Source organism: Zootoca vivipara, chromosome 3, assembly GCF_965207765.1.
Source record: "Zootoca vivipara chromosome 3, rZooViv2.hap1.1, whole genome shotgun sequence".
Lineage (NCBI taxonomy): Eukaryota > Metazoa > Chordata > Lepidosauria > Squamata > Lacertidae > Zootoca > Zootoca vivipara.
This window is the reverse complement of record NC_142586.1, coordinates 53212223-53233453: the sequence shown is the minus strand read 5'-3', so window position 1 is coordinate 53233453 and position 21231 is coordinate 53212223. Positions and strand designations below refer to the sequence as shown.

Below are 21231 nucleotides of genomic sequence, written 5' to 3'. Positions count from 1 at the left end.
CTTGAAAAGAAACGGGGAGTTCATGGATGCATGTGTTTGATGATAGGTTGTCACTGGACAAAGATAAGGATGCAGGGACCCTTTTCAAAATTATATACCTTATCATATCAAAATCCAGCAAGTAAAAGCAATGACAAACATGAAGACAAACATGAATACAAATTGAATAGCTGAGATAAAATACAGATTCTTTCCCATTGCTTATGCCAGCCTTTTACAAAATCATTTTGGGGAATAGATAGAACTATATTACACAAAAAAGGCTCAAAATGTAGAAAAAGCTACTGTAAGTGCAAGCCCAGACAGCCCTTCCTTGTCCCTCTCAGGCATGAACAATACATTCTCCCATCTGTCAGCATACAAATGAAGAGCTGCAGTATTGTAGGCCTACCACTGTGCCTACTTTGCTTTTTGTTTTTCATCTGTTGCAGCAGATCCCAGAAATGACTTCACCAAATGACAACACTGGAAAGCTTAGCTTCTTAAAAACAAGCTTGCTCTGTTTTTCTGATAGATTTTCTGTAACTCAAATTTAAAATGCAGCTTTAGCATTTCTCTAGTTTCCCTTTAAGACACTTCCAAAGAGATGGAATAATAATAATTTTTAAAAGAACTTCTGGCATTTGCCTTCTGCCTTTGTGTAACATTAAATTTACCCTTAAAGAGAGCAAGTTTTTCCCCCCCCCAACATGTGTTTCCAAACAAAGATGTAAAAAACAATGATTCTGTCCAGAGAGTCCACCCACGATCAATTTATAACACCTAGAACATTCCCTATTTTCCCTTCCCTCATTTGAAGTGATTTTTTTAAAAAAAGTAGTCCTATCACGTGATTTATTCATACATCCACAGCATGCAATTCTATGCGTTTGCTCAGAGGAAAATCCCATTGCGCTGTTAGGATTGCTCCCTTAGAAGGATGGCAACCTAAACTGGATATCCTTTCCCCTCCCCCTCCTTTTACTTTGTCTCAAATAGTTAAATATCACCTTGACACAGAGATGTTAATAAATTAATGTGGTGCTCTGCTATCCTTTCCATTTGAGATAGATAGATAGATAGATAGATAGATAGATAGATAGATAGATAGATAGATAGATAGATAGATAGATACCGGTCGGTCGGTAGGTAGGTAGGTAGGTAGGTAGGTAGATATAGATGATAGATCTCTCACACACAAACACCTTTTACCACACTGCTACCTTCCAGTGTGTTGATCTGCTAGTTCATCTCTAGCCTTTGATTCTGTGACATAATGTGAGCAACAAGCCAGTGAGCTCTGCAAAACCAGTCGAAGGAGAAAGAGAAAGCACAGAACAGGCCTGGCTGCCCCCTTGCCCCAGCCATCCTTGAACCGAAGCGTCATGCTGAATGCCGTTCTCTAAGGAGGCTTTCAAATATCAAACTTATCTGGACAACATAATGGCGGGAAAGCAGGGGTCAGGGGTGAGGGGGAAGTATAAATGAATCTCATCAAGATGCACAGAAGTTCCTGGGAACCAGTATGGTGCTGGACCATTCTCAAATGACCCATCAGTCCCTGGGAATATAACTACTAAATACTGGCCCTGCGGAAAGTGCCAAGCACTCAGAACTGAGAGAGAGAAGTGGGGATACCTTATTATGCTTGTGTGCAGGAAAGGGGAATGTGGAAGCAGATCAGGGGTGATGGGGAACTTCAGGCCCAGGGGCCAAATGTGGCCCTCCAAGCCTCTCTATCTGGCCCTTGGGATTCTCTCCAGGCCACACCCTTGTTCCCATGCCACACCCCTTACTAGCTATGCTTTTGTATCCTCTTTGAGTGCCCAGTTTTGTGCAGCTGGAACGCTTCTTGCTTGCCTGGTTCAAATGTGTGAAGAAACGAAGATCACAGTCACATTTGTTGCCCTGCCCACTTTTGCCCCTGGTCCTGCCCACCACTGGCATGTGGCCCCTGGAAGGTTGCATGGAAGGGAATGTGGCCCTTGGGCTGAAAAAGGTTCCTGAGAACTGGAAGAAAATTCTAGTATTCCCAGTAGCTAGGGCGTTGGAAGTGTGGGGCAGGGGGAGAACAGGGATCATGATGTAAGCCCCTGTTCTTCACTCAGTTATACTGACAATAGGAAGCTCCATGACACACAGAGCTTCTCCCGTGCGTGAGAAATTATGGAAGTGTTAATTAACATCACAATATTTTCAAGCAAGGAAGAGCTGTATGTTCTTAAAAGGATCCCTATTAAGTAATTTTTGCTTTAATTAATTAGCAGACTTCCTTGGAAATGCTCAGCGATGTGTGAAGGCCAATTACATGTAATAACATAAAAAGGGGAAAGGAAACAGGGACAGATTTTTAAACACTAGGCTTGTTAGCCGTTGGGTGCATTAATAATACAGTGGTACCTCGGGTTACATACTTAATTCATTCCAGAGGTCCATTCTTAACCCGAAACCATTCTTAACCTGAGGCGCGCTTTTGCTAATGGGGCCTCCTGCTGCCGGCATACTGCTGGCGCGCGATTTCTGTTCTCATCCTGGGGCAAAGTTCTCAACCCGAGGTAACTACTTCTGGGTTAGCGGAGTTTGTAACCCGAAGCGTTTGTAACCTGAAGCATTTGTAAACCAAAGTAGCACTGTATAGACAAGAAGACCTCTTTCACCAACCCCTGAAAGTCAGAGGAGCTGGGCAAGAGGGGACTTGGGAGCCCAATCCTGTGTAACGACCACTGCGACAATGTGGAACTGCTAACATCAGATCTATCTGGCTTCATTGTGGCCTGCTCAATTGTATGAAATTATTTTTCAACTCCTGAAATGTTTCTGGAATTCAAATGTCACCCATACAACGTAATCAGGTAGAGGTGGACCATATGCTGCCTAATGACATCCAGAGGGAAATCATGCATGTGGGTCCAGAAAGTGAGACAAGACAAAAGGGCACCCTGGAGGACACACTTCCATGTATTTATCCCTTACCTCTTACACACAACCAAGGTGCTTCTGTACCTTGCAGGGAGAAAGGTCACCAAAGAATCACCCAGCATGCATTCCAACCATTATTAATTTTTTTAATAACAGTGCAATCCTCATCGTGCACAATCAGAAGTCCTCAACGGACCTCACTTCCAGGTTAGTGGGGTTAGAACTCCAGATGGACTCCAGATGGACTCCAAATCCCATGAGCCCCAGCCAGTATGGACAACAATCAGAGATAATGGGAGTTGTAGTGCAACATCTGGAGTACAAAATATTGGCTACCTTTAAGCAGGCTGATTTGGTATACAGGTGCACTTGGCATTAAACAGCCTGTGCTAGTCTGCTGGAGTCGCCCATCCAAATTTCTCTCTCCTGTAATCCTGAGGTAACCACCCATCTCTGTGTCTTTTTTCTTTTCCTATAAAAGCAATTAATTTACTAGAGTGCTAGTTTTTTTTCTTCCTCAGCTGCCGTGTGATCTCGGCAAAGTCTTGTAAGCCAAAGCAAATACAATTCCACTGATTAAATAGTGTAGCTGTTTATCGAGACAGCAAGTCTTGTACTTATTGGTTACGCTCCTTTTTCAGTATCTCCCATCTGTACTTTTCTAACCTGCTCTGTAACTCAGATGGACCAGTTTCTGATGTGCACGTCACATGGCAAGAAAAGGAAAGGAACCAGTTTATAAATGCTCTTTTTTCCTGACTGTCACCTGAAGGTTTTCATTCAGATTCAGCAAGCGGCCTCCCAACACAACACTTTAGCCCATTCAGGGCAGTCATCATGAGTCCTGAATGGCTCCTTAAAATGCTTTGGTGGGTGCTGCTGAATTAATATTGCAGTGTACAAGAATGCTTTAACATTGATAAATAGGAACATAAACAAAGGGATGATTTGTAGAACAACTGTCCACAAGCCAAATTCCAATGTGTCTCAAGGAAGTATAATGCCCCAAAACAAATCCACATGAGGTGTCAGGAGAAGGGCACTGAAGGCTGCAATCCTATAGCCATTTATCTGGGAGCAAGCCACAGTAAACACAATGGGACTACCTTCTTCTGAGTAGACATGTAATGGGATTGCTCTGTCAGTAAGTCTACCTCCTTAAGTTAGTTTTTGTTTGAAAAACCTGTGAGATGTCTTTATACACTCCAAGGGTGCGCATTTTCAAAGGAAGAGTAACCACAGCTCGCGTGGAACGAAAGAGGAAAACAACATACATAAGAGGCAGATTGACTTTCCAACTGAACATTTCCATTGTTTCCGTGCTGTTCCTTTTGTTCTTCCGGTTGTTTCCTGAACACTGTTTCCTTTCTGATTTTCCCACAATGTCATTTCAACTTATGGGCTTGGGTGATTTTGTTTCAATGTGTCTGTGGCATCATCATGTCAGAATACTATGGGGACATCACATGGCTTACCACCACCAATCAGATTAAACAACCAGGTGGGCAAACAGGGCAAAATTACCGTAGCCCCCTTCAGGCATTCTAGCTCACTCATGCAGTGACACGGGAGCAGGAGCAGGCCTAGTAGTATCTGCCTCCTAATATCATGTGTTCTGTTTGCACAGCATCTGTGAAAACAGTGAGAACATCTGTAGATGTTTGTACCTCCAGCTGTATGCATGGGGGGGCACCTTCCCTGTAGACATCCACTCTGTATGTGTGGATGCCAACAGACTGGCTTCTCAGCTTCCATCATATTAGAGGCAGGGCTTCTGAGTGCAGCCCTGCTCCTATGTTCTTCTATACAGAAGCTACACAGGGCTAGAGTGGACACAGAAGCAGGAAAGTGGTGCCCAGAAGAACAAATAAGTGGGCCTAAAGTTTCCAGAAATGGAAAGTAACTTTCTGCACTCAGGGATGAGGGTGAGAAATGAGTCCTTTTTGCCCCAGCCCCAAAGAAATGTGCATTTCCTCAACCAACCTGGCATTTATCTAACAGTCTCGTGTCAAGTCCAGGGACATGCGAATCCATTTCATTAGCCTGATGTATATTGGGTGTAGAATTGACATGGGAAAGTGGCCTTAGATCATAACTCTACAGAAGAACGATGAAAATTCTGGCAGACCCTACTAAAATTGACTGCAATATCAAAGCGCATAAAAGCTCACAGAGATGGTTGCTCATTTGCTTTATAGGAGTCATAAAAACATTTCAGAGGTTGAAGTGTAAGGGAATGAAAGCATTTCCTCGAGTAAAAGCAGAACCAACTGCAGTAAGAAGTGAGGCAAAAACCTCAATATTTGGATATAAAAATTCAGTTCTCTCTTAGATAAACATTTGCTTTAATGAAAATAGTTTTGCATTTATTAAATACAACGTAAAGCACTTATGCACCATGATTCAATGATTTAACTGCAAGAGAAGCACTTTAACCTATAGATAACTTTAATCAAGTATGCGGTTAATGGCTAAGGAAAAGCTCACAGCAACCTCCATTAAGCATTAAGGTATCAGCAAACTCTCAAGATACAGGGTTGAATCACACAACCATTTACTGCATAGTGGCCTCTGAAAATATTGTGCTGTAGTGCCTCTAGCCACACTAATGAACTCATTTTCTGTTGCCCTCAGGCTAAGAATCACCACACTCCTAAACATGGTAGAAAATTGAGAGAACTGGGTGTGTGGTGACAGCAAGTATACTGTATAGCCTGAAACTACAAATGATAAGCTCTCCATGTGGTTAGTGAACTACTGAGGCTACCTCAGAACTCTATCCTGAGGACAATATTTTAGCCAATCTAGACATTACTTTCACCACAGTGGTCAATGTCCCAGTAGCAAATTTCCTACCTCCCAAATAAATGCTGTGAAGCATTTATTCACCACATGAAACAAGGCCACTGTGCATTACTCAAGGCAATGGTGGCAGCTGGCAGGGCTGTGCAACACACACACACCCAACTCATGTGCTGAGCGATGCTTGGAAACAGTCGAAGTGGGAAACTTGCATAGGAATGACATTTCGCATACTGAAAGTAACTCCTTCAGTATCTCAGAAATGCATCTCCATAGGCCTGAGGTGGCCGAAGCAGTGGCTATTGTAAAATTAATTCTTCAATCATTCGTACAAGCATGGATATCCAGTTATTTGTTCAGTCTCTCTCCTCACAACACACCAGAAACCTAATGAAGCACATCTATTACATTATAGGTTTGTGATACATAGCAACTAGCACAACCAACTTATTCTGTGTTTTAGAAAAGATATCAGTGGGGGGAAATGAGTTACAGAAGGAAGAGGCCAAAATGCCATCTACTCCACCTTGCTGCCACAAGACAGAACCATTTAGATGTTCTTCCCCACCCACAAGAGGTCAACTGCTGCAATCCAGACTCGTAGGTGCCCCAGGCAAAGATGAGACAGATACAACACAGAGAGAAAGCTCCAAATAACTCACTTGAGTGAAGCATACGCAGCAAACGGAATGAACTTACACTCCACATTTGGTTATCCCAAAATTAATACCACTATTGAAGAGGAATTTGCTTTGACTGGGCAACGCACAACATCCACCAGTAATCCAACTCTGGGCGAAAGAGTCTGGGCATAACATTCCATTTGAATCGTGGTTAAAGTTATCGAATGAAGGAATTAAATTTACGGCATGTACGGTGTTGAAAGAAAATATAATGAAAATGATGTACAGATGGTTTTTAACCCCAACTAAATTAGCTAAAATGTATAGAATGAGAAATAAAAATTGCTGGAAATGAAGGGCTCTATGGAGCTAAAAATTTGCAAATGAAAATAAGATGTTGTATCAATGTTAAAAATGGAAAATTAAATATATATATATATTTTAAAAATCAGTAATCCAACTCTGCCTCCTTTGGAAGTTTTTGTTATTTCTCTTCCCTCAATAATAATTTAGAGCTGATTGATTTGAGGCAACCATCAAATATGAGACTCGGTTTCTCAGCCATAAAATAAACAACCACTTGATTCTTCTTCAGTTAGGTCACAAATTGAGAGAAATGAATATAGATCCTAAAATTTCAATTACAGTGGTACCTCAACTTACGAACGACTCAACAACCAAATTTTTCGACTTACGAGTGGGGCAAATGGCCGCACGCTTACGAATTTCTCGACATCCGAACGGAAACCGCGGCGGTTTTAGATAGGGTTTTTTCGACTTACGGATTTTTAGGTGGGGTTGCTTCGACTTATAAATTTTTCCATTTCCAGTGCATTCCTATGGGAAATCGCGTTTCCAATGGCGCTTTTCAACTTACGAATTTTTCAACCTACGAAGGTGCCTTCGGAATGGAATAAATTCGTAAGTCGAGGCACCACTGTACTGGATTGTTTGAATTTATATTCTTCTTGTTCTGTTTTTAGCATGGAAGCACACCAACTGGGGGGGGTTGGGGGTGAGGAGGAGGGAAGATTAGGAGATATATGAGTAATGCTTTTAAAAAGTTTTTTACCTGAAGGCCTTCTATGGCTAATCGAAGCATACTTGGTGTCAGTTTAGAAGCCTGTTTGAAAGTGAAGTTGCTCCAGTCTATAATCAAAACAAATCCATTTACTTGAAGTTCAGGATCCTCAATCATGGCTTCCAAGGAAAGAAGTATGGCACGCAAAATATCCACCAGTGTGTACCTGCCAACAAAGACAAGATCGTATTAAGCTAGCTAACAATATTCCGATGCTAAAAGAAAATGTATTACTTGCAATCTGCTGTCAAAGTATCCAGTTTGCACATGATAAAGTATGGTAATCACAGTTTCACTATATGTGATCAGATAAATACACAAACCTTTAAGATTGGGGTGACACTGCGACACAGCAGCATTTGTATGAAACATGAAGCTATGTGGCTGAGTCCAAGTGAAGTGCCAGGTTTGCACACTCCCAACCCCCTTCTTAGTTTATAATTTCAGATCTTAGTGTTACTTGGTTTGCAACAATCTTTGCCTAGTTTAATAATAGCCCAAGCTTTGAAGTTGGCTTCTTATAAACTGGCTAGAATATACTGTATTTTAAAATAGGATTCCTGGTTTGTACATAACACCAAGGCAAGAATTTTTAAATATGAAACTAAACTTAGCATAAATCAGGGGTCAGCAAACTTTTTCAGCAGGGGGCCGGTCCACTGTCCCTCAGACTTTGTGGGGGGCCGGACTATATTTTGAAAAAAATTATGAATGAATTCCTATGCCCCACAAATAACCCAGAGATGCATTTTAAATAAAAGGGCACATTCTCCTCATGTAAAAACACTAGGCAGGCCCCACAAATAACCCAGAGATGCATTTTAAAAGGACACATTCTACTCATGTAAAAACACTAGGCAGGCCCCACAAATAACCCAGAGATGCATTTTAAATAAAAGGACACATTCTACTCATGTAAAAACACGCTGATTCCCAGACTGTCCATGGGCCAGATGAAGAAGGTGATTGGGCCGCATCCGGCCCCCGGGCCTTAGTTTGGGGACCCTGGCATAAATCCTTCCTCCAGTTTCAGAGGAGGCAGAGGCGGGAGAGAGGGGAGAGTTTGAAGCCCAGCACTTTGTTAAGGCTCACTGAGCCTCATCCACATTTCTGAAGGTGTTTACACCTAGTCAGACCATTGGCCTAGCTTAGTACTAGGTTCAGGGGTCTGGAAACCTAGGGCCCCCCAGATGCAATTGGACTTCGCTCCCATCATCCACAGCCAGCTGGCCAACTATCAGGGATGGTGCAAACAATATCCAGAGGGACACAGGTTTCCCATCCCTTTCTCGCCCGTACTGACTGGCAGTGGCTCTCAAGGATTTGGGGGTGGAATATTTCCCAAACTACTTGGAGATGCCAGGGATTGAATCTGGAATTCTTTGCATGCAAAGTATATGCGCTACCACTGAGCTATGTTCCTTCAGTATGTTTCTCTATGCCTCTCCATGATTTACCTCCTGCGGAATTTTCATTAGCTAGCTAGCAAGAGAGAGTAGCAATACTGGCTGCAGTCCGGCTCCCTGTTGAGTTGCTTAAAGCTCATGGAAGTCAATTGGATTTTCGAAGCGTAACTGTTTTCAGGTTTGCAGCCGTTAACTTTAAAAAGAACCGAGCATTTAAAGAACCTGTTCATCCAGAAAGACCCATTAAAAGTACTTAAAAATAGCAGTCAATATGCAATCTCTGTGGGATACCTTGGTTTCCTTAAGTGGCCTTCTCCTTGCCTTACATAGCATTGAGATAAGGAAGCTTCATTTTGCAAAACCACTGATGAACATAATATCCACTAGAGGACACAATTTAGGGCAGCAATTTTCTTATTTTTTTTTTCAAAAAACCGTGATAAACCAGGGCCAAAGCTAGGTTTGAAGAGGCATGAGCAAAATGCCCTCTGTGTCTCCCTTTTCATGTTGCTGGATCCCTTAAAGGTAAAGGGTAAAGGGACCCCTGACCATTAGGTCCAGTCGTGACCGACTCTGGGGTTGCGCGCTCATCTCGCATTATTGGCCGAGGGAGCCAGCGTATAGCTTCCAGGTAATGTGGCCAGCATGACAAAGCCGCTTCTGGCAAACCAGAGCAGCACATGGAAACGCTGTTTACCTTCCCGCTGTAGCGGTTCCTATTTATCTACTTGCATTTTTGACGTGCTTTCGAACTAAAAATGGATGGGCAGTCGCACTCCAAGGGTGGTTGAGAGCTGGCATTTAAATTTCTAGCAATGCTCCAAAGTGCCCAACATAATGTTAGTCCAGAATGTCCTGGGAAGTGTAAATGGCAGCTGACAAGCCCAGCAACTGGTGTTAGGATACCAGGTCTTGATTCCAGACTTGGCTAAGACATCCGAACCATTAGCCCCATGATACATTGTAGGAATCACAAATTGTAAGCTTTCGTTTTCAAAGCGGCAGTACCAAGCAAATTATGATGAAAGACATCTGCATTGAAGTCTTCCCACAGCAAGGAACTATTTGCATAAATTCACCCTGGACTTGCAATATCCAACATTTCACCTCATCCTTATCGTTATTTATGTTGACAGCACAGTAAGGCGGATGAATGTAAACTTGAAGTTCCATCACAGGCTCGTGACAGATTACGTTAACGTATTCTCTTGAGTGATGAAACACAACACATGCTCCATTCTGAAATAGACCTTAAGGACTGAAACGTTACATTTGAAGTAGAGCTGAAAAGAAGTTCTGCTCAAATTTGAAATTTGCCAACATTCCAGAGTTTGAATTCTGAAAAATTCCCAAGTGCTCAATTCCGAGAGACACTTAAATTTGAAACCCTGTTAGTCTCTTTGAAGGAAATGGAGTGCTTTTACAACTAACACCACATCAAAAACTATCCATGAGAGGATTGTGTGTGGAGGGGGGAGGACTGGGTCAACGTGCATTCAAATTTCTGTGTACAAACTGAGTTTGGAGAATATGCTTCAGGATCCCCCAGCCCCAGAGTTTGTTTCAGAGCTAATTCAAACTTGCCAACTTTGGGAGTGCCTATAAAATATTTACCCAACCCATTTCAATGACTTATCAAGTGATTAAAAGTAAGTAGTATGTATGTTGCCACATATGAAGTTATGTGTAATTTCCCAAAGGCCACTGTAGGGTGTCTGTAAGACAAAATTAGACACAATTTAAGTAAGAGTAACCTCTTCCTTCTTCATCTTCAAGTTTTCTCAAAGAAATAGTAAAGGATGTCAAGAGCTGAAAAGGTAAATTAGGAACTATTGCCTTTCAGTAACATAGAGAAAAATTGTATTAGCATGCCAGTAAATTAAATTCTGTTTTATATCCAGCTGCCTTCACTGAAACTTAGTTTTCTTATAGTGTCTCGTGGGTCACATTTATGTACTCAGTGGTGTGTAACTAATTTCTAAAGATAATCTGAGAGTCATGATTAATTTAACTGTGTTTAATGCCCCCTATTTATGCATGCTGTTAGAAAACTACTGTTTATCCCATTTCTAAAATGTTGTATGCCTTAAGAAAAGAGACAAAATTACGCATCTGTAAAGTGGTTGTAGCACTTGTGTGCTATAAGCAAAATTAACTCTTACTGTTGCCAACTCTCAAAACATACTTAAAAGTAAATGCACATACTGAGGCTGCAATCTTATGCACACTTACCTGAGAGTAATCCCCAACATGCACAAAAGGGGCTTCCTTCTGAGCAAAGATATATAGGATTGTGCTATTGTTATTTTCACACTGATACAGCATGGGGTTGTACCAGCGTAAATGATAAACTACTGACTTTTGGAAAGGCTTAATTTACGAATTATGCTTCAGCGGGTTTTAACCAGGGCTGTGCCTATTTCATGGTTATGTGCAATTGCAGGAAAAGCTCAAAATTGACACTACAAAATCCAGCATCCTAATGATGTCATCTTTACCTTTTTAATTAAACAACAACAACCCACCAATCACCTTATGATGGTGGCAGTGTTTAACATCAACTCCTGGGTGTAACTGCCTCCCCCCCCCCCAAAAAAAAGTGTAAGTGCTTATAAGCAAATGTGGCTTCCTTGTATTTCGGTTTCTGTTGTCATTTCGCCAAGATTGTATTGTTCACTCTGCTCTATGTACAATAATTTGTATTACATGTATTAGCTTGATAAATGTAAGGGTTTGAATGAAAATTCAGAACTAGGTTAGTATGATTTATTTTCTACTACACTTCACCTCATGCCTCCTACCGTCTCAGTTCAATTCCTGCATCTGATTAATACAGCTGTTGTCAATGAAAACCTATGCCATAATAAGGCCTATTTTGTTGTTTTACTGTTCCTGTTGAAGATGGAGCCAAACACTAATTCTGTTCCCTTCTCCATCCATTCAGTATATATATGAGAGAATGTGCAAATGAGAACAATCACAGCACAGAACATCTAATCCATGGTTGTTTGTGCCTAGTAATTCCTGCCCTCCAAAACCTTGGGCAAAGGCCTTTGCCATACCTGATATAGCCAATACCTTTTTAACTGTAGAGGAGGAGTCGGAAACCTGTGACCCTACAGATATTGTTTGACTCCAGTGTCCATCAACCCAAAACAGCATGGCCACTTGTCGGGGATAATGGGAGTTTAGTACAGCAACATTTAGAGGGTCACAGATTCTCCATCACTGGCCTGAAGCATATCCATCTCCAGCACATCAGAGATTCCAGTGGTGTAAACCAGGCTGGTCCCTTGCCTGTGCTCACACACACCAGACAAAGGAAACTGGGACCAGCCTGAGCCAGGAAGTCTGCATGCTCTGGAGACTTGATGGAGCCTTGCAGGATTTTATGAGAATAAAGGCATTTCTTTGGGGATGAATATTAAATTTCCTGCCTCAATATATTTTTAGGACTACTCTGCTTTTGCATTTGCATTTCACTACATTTTAAGCAACTGATGTGCATTGCCTGGAAAGGCATCTGATAAATTTTAGGATAAATAGATTTACTGGCAGGAGTCATGGAGTTTGCCTCTGAGATAAAGTCCTTGCTTTTCCAAGGTACCTGCAAGAGGGTTGGATCAAGTCCTTGTGGGCTCAGTCGCATTGTGACAGAGTGCTTAATCAGCATGTGTGCAGCACTTATCTCAGCCGAATTCCATCATCTTCCACTGAACCAAACTGGTAGAATTAACAAGTCAGAGTTCCAATTTTCTGCCCCACTATGATTGGCTCCCACATTTCATTGGTATCACCTGAAATTATATATCACAATGGGTAATTTCCATGCAGACACCAAGAGAAGTGGAATGTTGTCTTAGGAAGTATCGCTATCTTCTGGGCAACCCATGCTGATGCAGAAGTTCAGGTTTTGCTGCTACAACATGGGAGATGACCAGAAGGAAACGCTATAAAAATTACCTCCGAACTGGGGCAAATTCTGAGTAATTATGGGTTGAATGTTGATGGGCCAGGACTTGAAATCCCCACTCCTGCAGTGAAGCTCATTGGGTGACAACTATCTTTCAGACTTATCTAATGCAAAAGGCTGTTGTGAAGATAGAAGAGGGAGAGAAGCCTTGAGCTCCTTCAATAAAATATGTAATAAATAAATAAATATATCCCTCATAAGTAACAGGATGACATTAAAAGTCCTCACTCCAAGAGACTTGAAGAAGCTGTCTTCACTTACTTCACCTGCCCCAATCTGGTGCCCTCCAAATATTACTGGACTACAACTCCCATCAGCACTGGCCAGTAAGGCCAAACAGCAAAGGACAATGGGAATTGTAGTCCAACTACATTTGAAAGGCACTGGGTTGGGGAAGGCTGTTCTAACAATGTTGTGATGTTGGGCAGCCCACAGCACCTCTATGTGCCCACCCTTTGAGCATTTGGGTTAAAACAGATTAGGAAGAAGAGATGTGTCCTTTCCTGTGAAATGACGACAAATATTTAGCCCTAGAGGCACTTTTATATGTCACAGCCAGGATTAGGATTAGGGATATTAAAATGGTGTAAGAAATATTATCATACCAAAATTTAAGATCCAGCTGTCGTATTTGATGGGCAAAGACCCCTCTGTGCAAAATTTGTTGCCCACAATGGCAAAGTCCCTCTCAAGTCCTCAAAGTGTGAAGGACAAACACTACATCCTCAGCTGCTTTTGAGAGCTGGGAAACAGCTGGGAAACATTGGAAAGAGTGGACAACAGTGACATGCAAATGAGCACTACTGAACGTCATCCCAGCTGACTGCTTATTTCACAGAAGCAGGCAAAACTGCATTGGATAAATATCTGTCAGTGTCAGGACAAACGGCCAACACTTTTGCTCCTTTACAGGCATCACAGCTCTTGTCACAGAAAGATATTAAAGGTGGTATATCAAGAGCATCCCTCTTCCCCTACTGAGCAGGACCTCTAAAATGGCTTAGCCAACAGCCCTCCAAGTGAAGGCTCCAAGATAAAAGAACAAGTTTCCATTCATCATTCCCTTCTCCTACATTTTATGGCCCAACCTGGCCCAATGCAAATGTGAACCTAAGAAGGTTGATTCTCCCTATCTCTGAGCTCTGCATTTGGAAAGAATTTGAAGGACATCTATCAAACCACCCCACTATGACAGGACATCTGGATCAGATCATCAAAATTGCAATTTGCCACACGGAGAACTAAGGACAAAACAAGACGCCTTACACCCAGCATTCTTCTGGCTGGGAAAGGAATATTAACACCATTTCATCACTGGGGCCAAACGGGATTTCAGTTTGCTATGATGAGGTGACATTTCTGGACTGCAGCACGATGGTAAATTCAGGCAAGTGTCTCATCTGACCCCAGATACCCACAACCAAAACTCTTATGTTTACCTGCTTTGGTCCCAGTTGGCAGCAAACAGAACCAGGATCTTCCTGCCGTAGTGATCAAGGTTAGCCAGTCCTCCTGGGAAGCCATCCTTGAGTGCCTGCTTGATGCCTGGGTCCGTGGCTTTGAAGCTCTTGAACATATCGAGGTTCTGCTGGCGGTACTCAAAGTACTGGGCCAACAAGCGGAACGCCTCGAAATGCTGGAACTTCCTGGCCCGGAGGAAGCGGAGAATGAAGGCGTCGTCCGTGCGGAGAAAGCCAATGTCTGGCCGGGTGATCACCATGTCCCGCACCTCCTGGATGTCCTGGTGCAGGGTGTCCGGGTTTTCATTCAGTTCCAGCCGGGCTTTCTCCAGCGTCTTTGGGGACAGGCCTGCCTGCAAATGAGTCATTGTGCCACTCCGTCCAATACTCCTCTGAAGTAAAAAGGGAGGCAGCCCCTAATGCCACAAAGTCTGTTCTTCTTCTTTCCAGAAAAAGAGAGGGGAGTTCCTTATTTCCCTTTCCAGAACCGACAAGTTGGGTGCTCCTTTGCCTCACAGCATGAATCTCTCCAAAGCAAATACCCTGATGTCGTCCAGTGTGCACAACCCGCTCAGCTCCTGTTTCCCCTTTCCATCTCCCGGTGGCCCGTTCACAGTGACTCCACTCAGCTGCTGCTTTTCTTCCTCGCCCTCAAATTCCCACCCTTCCCACACCCACTAACAGCTCAAAGCTGCAGTATAACTATACCTTGCATATAACCGAACCCCCAATTGCTATCCTTCCACTGCAATTGCTTGTTGATTGACAGAAATAATGGCTTTGGCACAGCCCAAGTAGATGGAGCTGGTATTCTTACAGCCCAGCTACAGGAAAGGTGCTCCCTGCCTCCCTCCCACTCAATAGTGTCCTTTGGGTTAACTAGTCATGTTGGCTTGATCACCAGATTCCCTGATCAGCAGGTACTGTTAAAGCAACATGATGGCAGAGAAGAAGGCCAAACAGCCGCTGTACAGTGACTTTCCCCAAGCTGGGGGCGATCAGTACTGGATATCTCTCTCCCGCGCCCCCACCCCACCGCTGTCTTCAGATATTCCCACCTCACTCCTCTGTGAAAACCAGTGATCTCACCCTTGGTACTGGTGCAATGGAGATAGCAAGAAGAACTATATCAATAAATCAGGTGGCAATGCAACGTTTCCACCAGGGACTTTCTCCCTCCCGCAAAATAAGAGACTCAGATCCTCGTGGATTTAGAAGTCAGTGCGTGACAGGGTGCTAAGGGCATGCAACTGGTCTGCTGAAGGGTGCTTCCTTTTTTAATAAAATGAAATAAAACCCGAGGTTCTTATTTGCACCCCACCCCACTCCTTTTAGCCCATGAAGCTTGGGATGGATTCGCCCTCCCTCCCACCCACCCCAGTTCCCCTCCTACGTACACAGTGATCTCATCCACTACCAGCAAGACTGTCGCATGTCCCTCTCGTTCGTTCCCAGGTCTTCTCAGGCAGGCGGTGAAAATATCCTCCAGGTCCTTTCCTCCCCACCACCCGCCCCGCTCCCCGCGAGGACAGACAGACTCGCAGGACAAGAGAGGATTCAGTCGCCTCGCCACAAAACAGCCATCCGCCAGGAGAAAGGCATCCGGGGCGAAAACGGAACAGCCAAGTAATCCGCACCAGCAAAGCAGGCTGCAAAGCCACACAAGGCAATGCGGCACCTTCCGGCATCCATCAGCTACGGCAGCTCCTAGCGCTGGGAAGCAGCGGCGAGGAGCGCGGTCAGACGAGCCAAGGACATGCCCATGTGGGTCCCCGGCGAACCTCTCCCTGCCCTCCTCCTCCTCGCCCTCGCCCTTCTGCCCGGATGGCGGCGCCGTCTGGCCGCAGACAGGGCGCGGAGGCGGGCGGCAATCCTCGGCGAGCTCCTCTTCGGAGGGGCCGATCCGCTGCCGCTGGGAAAGATGGAGCTGCCGCCTCTTTGTGCTCCTCCGGCGCGAGCCAGCCGGTGGCTTCGGCGGCTGTTTGGCTCTGCCTGGCGCTCGATGCGCCGCTTCGCGAGCAGGTCGACGTCAATCAAGGCTCCCTGGGCGGCAGCCGTCGCTGCTGCTGCTGCTGTTGCCGCGGCAAGTGGCTCCCGATGCAGCCCCCGCCCCCCGCGCGCGCATTGTTATTACCCAGCACGACCCTTCCTCCAGCTCGCTAGTCTTCGGTATTGTTGGTCGGGAGGAGGAAGCTGAAGGAAGGGCGCGGGTAGGAGGGGCGTTTACCCAAGAAGAGCCCAGCCCCACCAGCCGCCCCGCATCATGCCACGCTCTCGGCACCTGCTCGGCCAACCCTCCGCGATCTACGCTCGGAACACACGCACCCGAAAAAGAAAGCCCTCTGCACCCCAATGCGCCTTGCCTGTTGCGCTTTTGTGTGCAAAGTGGCGCGGGATGAGTTGCTTAGGGCGGTTGCTTTGGGGCGCTCCCTTGCAGGATTGCGACTAAAGGCAAGACATTTTGGAGCCGCTGAAAGCTATGTGTGGCTAGCCGGTCAATAATAGCTTCCAATATTGGATAGAGGTAGGTAGCCGTGTTGGTCTGGATCGAAGTAAAATAAAAAAATTCCTTCAGTAGCACCTTAAAGACCAACTAAGTTTTTATTTTGGTATGAGCTTTCGTGTGCATGCACACTTCTTCAGATAACCTATATTGATAATATGCACACTTCTTCAGATAACCTATATGCACACTTCTATATGCACACTTCTTCAGATAACCTATTCAGATAACCTATTCTTCAGATAACCTATATTGGATAGGTTATTAGTTGCTGTGTTGACCAAAGGACACGACCCTGAGGGCGAGGGCAGGAAAATGGGCTCAATGCTACCGTACGGTAGCTATATAGGAAGTAGTGGGAAGTGCCTGGAAGTGTTTCTTGGGTTCTCTAGGCCAGGCACATATTTAGGCTTATCCCCTAAATGTTCCTGGTCAATTAGAGTATTAAAGTATGGCACCTCCCTCCCAAAGGCCAGGAAGCTTCTGCCCAGCTTAGGGAGGGAGGCACGATGGTTCATACATGCGATGCCAGGGGTGTGACACATAATGGGACTGGGGTGGGGTGGGGGTTGCTTACAACGTGTCAAATCACAGCTAAATATTATGTGATGTCCAACCATATGATTATCATAGATTGACAGGTGCAGTTCAATCTAGATCTAGATGGTGTTATAGTTGCCCTTGACTGTGCGTGATGATCGTTGCATAGATAGTTGTATACTGGAAAAAATGGCTTTATATCCAATAAATATGACTGCCATAGCCAAACCAATAACTGGAAATTGACCTAAAGTGGTGTGAATTCTCCCATGGATTTATCTTCCCTATAAGAACATGTTTTCAATAGTGCTTCCATCTTATTAAATAAGGTTTTGCTTCAGTAACTTCCAGTAATATGTGATAAACGGTAAGGGAGGGATCAGGCTATCTGTTCAATCATAAAAAGGTGAGCGGCGGTTGACAGCAGATGATGCGACTCTCATCTGTATTCCTTGAATCATTCTTACCACGTCATAATTTTTTGGCAGCAAAAGTACGGTACATCTTTTGAAATGGCACACTCAAAGCTGGTGGACACCAGTGGCTACTAGTCACAATGGCTGTGTTCTGCTGCCACAGCTGGAGGCTGTGAGTTGTTGTGATTTGCAAGTGGGGAGATTGCTGTTGAACTCGGTTCCTGCTGACAGGCTTCCCACTGACACCTGGTTGACCTTTGTGAGAACAGGATGCTGGACTAGATGGGCTATTGGCCTGATGCAGTGAGGCTCCTCTTACTTTCTTACAACAATATTAGCACGGTTGTTCCGGATTTCACTCATTTATCCCATTTTAGTTATCTGCCAATAACTCTTACAGGGAAAAAGTATCGCACTCCAGGGCACTCACCGTAGAGTCAAAATCTGCCTATCCTTGGCAATAGTTCCCCAGCCTCCAGTGAGGTACACCTGACAAGGTACCAGAAAGTGTATCTGTGCATAGGAGATGCATCTCACCTAAAGGGTTCTTCACAGTATTCACATCTTTCTACTCCATAAATCCCTGTGATTGTATACTGTATATACCCAACGTACAGTTCTTCTTTTACATGGATATACGGCTACTAAACCAAGACTTTGTGGTACACAAAGAAGACTGAGGGCTTGTGACAGGAGGAGGTTTCCAGGCAGATGTTTATTGTGGGGTGGGTGCTCTTCACATATGCAAATTTTTCAAAACATCCATGTGGGATTGTTGGTACCAACAGGTTTTCCCCCCCCCCCCTTTTATTGCAGATACATAATTTCCAGGAAAAATCCAATAATTTTAAGAATACATTTTGCTAACAACCTGTTCATGGTATCTATAGAAATGCTATATTCTCTACAAATGAGAAGTGTAAGTGTATGTGTGTGTGTTTTGAATCTGCACCTTCTGAAACCCCTAAATCGTGGGATAAGAAAATAAATAGGTTTTTCAATCTGGACACATGTTAGTTCTGTATCAAAGGAAATAGTCTCCAGTAAATCTGTATCTCCAAATGTCACCAGGTTTCTCTGACCTTTACATGAGCATTTGCAATATAATTCAGAAGCAGCTGCCTGTCATCTCTGTGTCTGGTGACCAAGATGCTCAACTGTTTCATGATATTTAACTCTGTCCCTTGAAATATGAAGCCATAAATAGGGAGTCTCAGCATATCATTTTGATTAATCACTTGGATGAGTTTCATAGCAAAAATGCACTTATGGAATATTTATTCCTTTTCCCCCTCTAAGACAGATCCCAAAGCCCCTCCAAATGCACTGTGTGTGCATAGAAAAGGTCTGGATGGAATTAAGAAACCAAAGAATATGCCAGTCTTTACGTGATATTCTCAAGGACTTTCAATATATTATAGAACTGAAGCACTGTAAACATTACTTGATTTGTTGATTTGGCATGCATAGCAAAAAAAAAAAGGAGGAATAAAAGTGATAGATAATTTTAATTTCTGTTTGCAAGACTCCTACACACACACATTCAGAATCTGATTTCTTAAGGTTGATTCTTTTATATGTGCAAACATTCTTATTACCGGTATGTTATTCTGAACCTCAAGAGTAAGTTGGCTGCATGTGATAACTCAGTCTGATGACTAGCTGATTTGTACAATTTGTTTGGCTATATTTCCACTCAGAATTCCTGTATATTTGCTGCTGCATCTCTTCACCCAGAGCAGTGCTGCTATGACACTGATAACTTGGTTGTTTTGGAGTCAGAATCATCACCTGCAGTTCTCTAACCACCCAGAAATATGAAAATCAACTGATCAAGTTAAACATCTGCTTTAAGAATTGCACGACAGTTTTGTCTCTGAACTTTATAAAATTATAAACAGCAAGTTCTTCTGTTATGAGAGAGATTTTGTACACCTCCATCTAAGTATACAAGGTATACTTAGTGTATACCATGCAGCTGGTTTTCATCTTTACTTAATTACAGGTGTGGGAAGAGGGATTGTTATTGGGACTGCAGCACATGGGGAGAGGGTGGTTATCCATTCCCATCCCCAGCATGATCCTCCCTCCCCCCCCAAAAAAATCCCCCTGCATGGCTATGAGACTACCAGGATGGCAAATGCCATTCTATAAGTTTGGTGATTTTAGCTTTGAAATTGGGTCCGATATTAGGCTAACAAGCCTATAATCTCCTGGTTATCCTCCTGCCCTAGATCTGTTTTTTAAAATGAAAAACCCGTGGGCCTAATCCCATATTAACAAAGTTGGTGAAGTTTCTAGTGAATAACAGCAAATGTTACAGTCCAAATGTTACAGTACACAAGGAAAGCGGGAATAAATACAGTGTGTGTTAAACAAAAAAGGAAATGTTCATTGCAATTAGTTTGGAAATGAATGCTCTCAGTGGGGTTGCCAGACTCAATAGAGGACAGGACTTCTGTGCCTTTAATTGCCCTGCTCTCTTTTGAGTCTGGAAACCTTAAAGAGGAAACCAACAGACCCTTTGCTTGTAAATTAAACAAAGGGTCTGCTTTCTCTTTAAGGCTTCCAGACTCAAAAGAGAGCAGGGCAATTAAAGGCTCAGAAGTCCTGTCCTCTATTGAGTCTGGCAACCCTAGCTCTCAGGCAGCTGTTTTGGACTACAAGTCCCAGTACCGCAGTCAACCTTTAGCTGCAGCTGGTGGGAGTTGGAGCTCAGCACCATCTAGAGTTTGCTATGGGGATGGAGGCTGCTCTAGGGCAGAAGAGGCTTTCAGAGAGGTTAATTGGGAATTCTCTCCCCTGCCCCCCAGTAATACAGTATTGACATCTTGCTGAAAGGCACAATGAGAAACTATTGAACTTTGCAGTTGTGGAAACTGAAACTGAAAACTAAAGCTCTATCAACATTTGATTTATGTTTTGCGCTGCTGGTGAGGAAAGTGCACCAGAGGTGCCCCTCTGCCTGCTGGCCATAGCTGCCAAGTTTTCCCTTTTCTCACGAGGAAGCCTATTCAGCATAAGGGGAAATCCCTTAAAAAAAGGGATAACTTGGCAGCTATGCTGCTGGCTTCTCTATTATTCATTGCAATGCCTCACCAGTAAACACATGGACAATTAGCCGCTCTTCTAAAATACTGTTTTAGAGGATACTCGGTTATACTAACAGGTCTAGACATCTTGGGGTGTGTGCAATGGTATAGGGGAAAGCCTGGCTTTGCAAAGAGGTTCCTGGCTTAGTGGGGGGGGGGTTGCAGAACACCAGGTGGTGGTTCTCCATTGAGTAGGGGAGGGCTGAGGTTCAGGGGTAGTGCATCCGCTTTGCATGCAGAAATTCCCAGGTTCAATCCCCAGCACCTCAAGGAGGACTGAGACCCCAGTCTGAAACCCCAAAGAGGTGCTGCCAGTCCGGGTAGGCAATACTGAGCTAGCTGGGTCAATGGTCTGACTCAGTATGAGGCAGCTTCCTGTGTCCCTGTGTGGAGAGTTACCATGACTTGCCACATCTTTCTTTGGCTGGTGTAATGTT

The 21231-nt window shown here is 43.9% G+C and overlaps 1 protein-coding gene across 1 annotated transcript in view; it reads right to left on the bottom strand.

The window, feature by feature from the left end:
- The window catches only part of CLVS2 (clavesin 2), a 39339-nt gene extending 23732 nt beyond the window's left edge, over positions 1 to 15607 (bottom strand). The window contains exons 1-2 of the mRNA XM_035110688.3: positions 14223 to 15607; positions 7396 to 7570 (exon numbers count right to left, since the gene is read on the bottom strand). Of these exons, the coding sequence (XP_034966579.1) occupies positions 7396 to 7570; positions 14223 to 14611 (564 nt within the window). The 5' untranslated portion in view covers positions 14612 to 15607. The remainder of the gene's footprint in view (positions 1 to 7395; positions 7571 to 14222) is intronic.
- Positions 15608 to 21231: the final 5624 nt, after the last annotated feature.